Source organism: Macrobrachium nipponense, chromosome 28, assembly GCF_015104395.2.
Source record: "Macrobrachium nipponense isolate FS-2020 chromosome 28, ASM1510439v2, whole genome shotgun sequence".
NCBI classification, from domain to species: Eukaryota; Metazoa; Arthropoda; class Malacostraca; order Decapoda; family Palaemonidae; genus Macrobrachium; species Macrobrachium nipponense.
The window spans coordinates 17,215,687-17,220,686 of record NC_087217.1 but is presented as its reverse complement, the minus strand read 5'-3'; the positions used below and the strand labels follow the sequence as shown (position 1 = coordinate 17,220,686).

The following is a 5,000-nucleotide window of genomic DNA, read 5'->3' as shown; positions in this document are numbered from 1 at the left end:
TTTACATTATTAATACCCCTTCAGCTAAAAACCGAAGTCTATCTTTATCAGTGTGACATTTCATAACTAGAGACAAGATTCACGAATCTAAGTATTCTTTAATTAATTTTGGCTTGCCATTTTTATTCTATTGAATCTTATTTATGGTTATCCAAAAAAGCAGAGGGGTGTCGCGTTACCGGTTAGTATTCCCGTTGCTTCGAATGAATAAGTGATGGTATAAGAATAAATATTTATTGCAAGTACAAAATACACACAAAAAAGAACATATTTCAGCATTACGTCGTATAAATACACCAAGTCACAATGCCACTTACGCATCAAAAAAATGGATGACAGCAGCTGTGATTGGTCAGTGTCGTCTTTACCCTTGATGCCAGGTGCAAGTTTTCCCGCTAATCTATAAAATCCGAGTGGGTCTTTCTTGTTTATCCTACCTGGGTGTGGGCGGGGTACAGATCTACCTTCCTCTTGGAAACCTATTTGACCGTGCCAAGTGGGGCTGGGGTATGTAGGGGGTATCGGGAGGGTAGGGAACACATGATGGAAACCTGTTTTTTTTTTCTTTTTTTTATACTTAGTTTGAAAGTATTTTTAGGTTTCCTCTAAACCCGGCCTGGCATAGATTCAGACTCTCCCAATAACATGCAGTCTCATCCTCATTCTTCTGCATTCTCCTGCCTTACTGTACAGTGGCTCTTAAAGTTGGGGGGGGGGGGGGGGGGGGGGGGTGCACGCCTCCTTATGGAGGGGCCGCCAGCAATTGCCAGGGGAGGCTCAAGCCTTTTGGGAAAATGTAAATTCCCTAATCACATTAGGTATTCTCTTAACAAGAATGAGGAGCTAATATTCAGAAGTTTATGAAAAAATGCAAAGGTATCGCTTATAACGTTAGTTTCCAATAGTCTACTACTCTAGTTAGACTCGTTGTGCTTACCATGTTTTGTTATTATTTACCTTCCTCCCTGTCACTCGAAACCCCATCTATTTTTCTTTTTTATTTCATTTTCCTTTCAATCTCGGAGGGAATTTTGCTCATAGATGCAAGAAGGGCGTGGAGGGAAATAAAATAAGAACCACTGGATGTCAATTCCTCATTCGTAGTCTGTCACACATAGTACTTCCAGAATTTTCCTAACACTGCAAGTAATTACCCCTTCCTAGCTTTATGTACCCCAGGCACAGCCATTCTTTGACCTTTCCCTTTTGACACACAGTGTCCTTGCACCTTGATCTTAGTGAGTGCCAAACCATCTGGCTTTCTCTCCTTTTACACAGTACACATAATGTTTATTTTCCTCTGCATCATGTCCACACACTTGCAAGACTTGATTCAATCTTTCTCTGATGGAGTTTTTTTTTTTTTTTTTTCTTCTTTTTTTTTAAGCATTCTCATAACACTTCGGTTTCTGACTAAAAGCGAATATGAACTTGACCTATTTGCAGATCTCGGGTTATCTACTAGGTTAAGAAATTGGTAGGTATGAAATTTATAGATGGTGTATAAGTACCTCTGTCAAAGTTCAGTCTCAGGTAAAGACGAATCATTTTCCAAGCAATGGTTTCTATGAAGTTTATATTGTCGATAAAAGAAATGGTCCTAAGCCCTCTTGTGCCAATGAAAAATAAAAACGTTTGGAGTAAATCTACTGACGTCAATTTGATATGTATTCACCTTTCATTTACATAGTTTTTACATGCTGTGATTCAGATATATATTGTAAATTAAAATAACTAAGAGAATGTGAAATATTAACTATAGCAATAGGGTACAATGGCAATTTTAATAAAATTATTCTTCAAATATTATATAAAGTTATTTTTCAATAAAATTGCCGTCAAAACACAGCTCTTGCCAAAGGCATTGTATTTCAGTTAGTTACGGTGGATTTTTGTATAGATTTTCTTTAATGATACATTCGAAACTTTTAACTACTGGCGAAAGCAAACAAAACAAGGGTAGGCTTCTGTAAGCATTTTTTGGCCTGGTCTAGGAAGTTGTGATGTCATACTGATATAAAACTAGACATTCCTTATCTGCACAACAAAGTACATGCACGGTGATCTTCCGCTTTGGTTATTGCTTTGGCACGAGTGTATAAAAAAATGCAAGCATTGAATAGGATTAAGCATTCCTAGATTCGGTATAAAACGAAGAAGTGCGCCCTTGTTAGTCTTAGTCTACTGGACTCGAGCAGGGTAGGTAGTCCATTCTTGTCAATACTGACGGTTCATAGAAAAACGGGGAAAATGGTGAGGATCGAGAGTAAGAGATTTTCGTTTGTCCCCTGGAAAAGTGTTGTGTTTACTTTTGAAAAAGTGTGTTAAATATGTCTCAGGTGATAACAGTATACTTTCGAATCTGAGATAATAGTGTTTATTCCTTGTAGATAGCCTATGTATCAGCGAGGAAGATTCTGATGTTAACGAGTATTTACCAGTTGAATTATTTTCAGAATAAGTCAATATATCATATGGTAAATATTTAAATTAAAAATATATGTTAAATACGCCAACAGTGATGTTTTTGTAAATGTTATTACACCAAATTACTATGAATTGGCTTTCATGAAAATAAAATGAAAATGGTAATACTTCGTATATTTACACTGCTATTCTGTATATTTCCATTGTACAGTGACTAAAGGAAATGGAAAGGGTTGAAATGAACCATAGCCATAGATTCAGTGATTCTAAAGGTTATTTGAATTCAAACGGATGTCAGTGTAAACTAAGTGCGTAAAATATTAAGGTTCTGGAAACTACAATAAATTTAGCGAATATAAATCACAAATCGAACATTAACGAAGTGAAGTAACATTTTGTTTCACATAAACGTGGTTTTGTTGTATTCTCAACTTCTGAAGCTCCAGAATTTTGCATCCATAGAAATATATTTTGTTGTCAATTCCATCAATAAAAATTACAGCATCAATCTCCTTTTTGTTATTCGTTCGGAATTTTTCAGGATCTTTCCTAGATAGTAACCCCCAAGGGTTTTCGGGGTTCGTTATCTAGGACTAATATTTCTTGGGGATCCTTATCTTTATGATATTTACAGTCTTTTGTTTATGTTTTTACGGTAATCGTAATTCCCAATGGACTTGTACTAAATACGCCGTGGTGGTAACTATTTAGGAAAGATTTGTTTTTTATGCCAATATTTCGGGAGCCTTTTCAAACATCTTAATTCATTTACTATTAAGATAGAAATAGCATACTGATCCCGAGAAAGTTTCGTTAAAGAAATCGAATATGAATTGTGTCTTATTTGCGACGCAGTTCACGATCTCCATTTACAATTTAGCGAGTGATATAATCATTTTGAGTTGTTTGCAATGAAGAATAATGCCCTTTCTTCAACTCGCATTGCAGATGGGGCACTCTACATTCAGTGAAGTTATAAATTTTTAGCTATATAGAAATAGCGTGTTTTCCACTACATAATGTTATCCAGCACGGACTCCTAATTTTTTACTCCATGAGACATGATGTACATACAAACACTTGATAATAAAAGAGACGTTTTGCCCAATTTGTTGAGGAGTCTTTGAAATTTTATATGTAATTGTACATATCAATATTCTTATTATCTGTACATAATCCTACTTTTTTTTTATTTCAGGTAATATCTAAACTCCATACCAACCATCACCATGTGTGACGACGAAGAGGCGGCGGCGCTCGTATGCGACAATGGCTCCGGTCTTGTCAAGGCTGGCTTTGCCGGTGATGACGCTCCTCGATCGGTCTTCCCCTCCATCGTTGGCCGCGCTCGTCACCAGGGTGTGATGGTTGGTATGGGTCAGAAGGACGCCTACGTTGGTGATGAGGCCCAGAGCAAGCGTGGTATTCTCACCCTCAAGTACCCCATCGAGCATGGTATCATCACTAACTGGGACGATATGGAGAAGGTCTGGTACCACACCTTCTACAATGAGCTCCGTGTTGCCCCTGAGGAATCCCCAACCATGCTTACTGAAGCTCCCCTCAACCCCAAGGCCAACCGCGAGAAGATGACTCAGATTATGTTCGAGTCCTTCAACATGCCCTGCACTTATGTCTGTATCCAGGCTGTCTTGTCCCTCTATGCCTCTGGCCGTACCACTGGTGAGGTTTGCGACTCTGGTGATGGTGTCTCTCACATGGTTCCCGTCTATGAAGGTTTCGCCCTTCCCCATGCCATCCTCCGTCTGGACTTGGCTGGTCGTGACATCACCAACTACTTGATGAAGATCATGACTGAGCGTGGTTACTCCTTCACCACCACCGCTGAGCGTGAGATCGTCCGTGACATCAAGGAGAAGCTCTGCTACATTGCCCTGGACTTCGAGAGTGAGATGAATGTTTCTGCCGCTTCCTCCTCCATCGATAAGTCCTATGAACTTCCTGACGGTCAGGTCATCACCATCGGCAACGAGCGTTTCCGTGCTCCCGAGTCTCTTTTCCAGCCTTCCTTCCTTGGTATGGAATCTGCTGGTGTTCATGAGGTCGTCCACAACTCTGTCATGCGATGCGACATCGACATCAGGAAGGATCTGTTGGCCAACATTGTCATGTCTGGTGGTACCACCATGTATGCTGGTATTGCTGACAGGATGCAGAAGGAAATCACCTCCCTTTCTCCATCCACCATCAAGATCAAGATCATTGCTCCCCCTGAGAGGAAGTACTCCGTCTGGATCGGTGGTTCCATCCTTGGTTCTCTGTCCACCTTCCAGGCCTTGTGGATCACCAAGGAAGAGTACGATGAGTCTGGCCCTGGCATTGTCCACCGCAAGTGCTTCTAAATGTAGTACATCATAGCCTAAAATTATAACATAAGATTGTTCATTCCACGATGGTAATGTACCAATATTTTATTACCTGGAATAAATAAAATGATTAAGTAGAGGTTTCTTTTAATCACTACTTTCCCTGGTTTTTATAATTACCCTTTTATATGAATAATATATCCCGTCAGTATTCCGAAGTTAACATTCTCATAGTCAAGTAAAACT

General features: G+C 39.3%; 1 protein-coding gene across 2 annotated transcripts; it reads left to right on the top strand.

Moving 5' to 3' along the window:
• The first annotated feature begins 2,174 nt into the window (after window positions 1-2,174).
• Window positions 2,175-4,891, top strand: LOC135201502 (actin-like). 2 transcript variants are annotated; one of them, XM_064230486.1, is made up of 2 exons: window positions 2,175-2,199; window positions 3,626-4,891. In XM_064230486.1, exon 2 carries the CDS (start codon window positions 3,657-3,659, stop codon window positions 4,788-4,790), a length of 1,134 nt encoding a protein of 377 aa, XP_064086556.1. In that variant the 5' UTR covers window positions 2,175-2,199; window positions 3,626-3,656; the 3' UTR covers window positions 4,791-4,891. The 2 variants fall into 2 exon arrangements, with proteins under 2 accessions (XP_064086556.1, XP_064086555.1); XM_064230485.1 differs by having other exon boundaries at window positions 2,179-2,253.
• Window positions 4,892-5,000: the final 109 nt, after the last annotated feature.

Excerpts from the sequence above, each read along its gene's own strand:
- LOC135201502 (XM_064230486.1), top strand. The coding sequence starts at position 3,657 with ATGTGTGACGACGAAGAGGCGGCGGCGCTCGTATGCGACAATGGCTCC.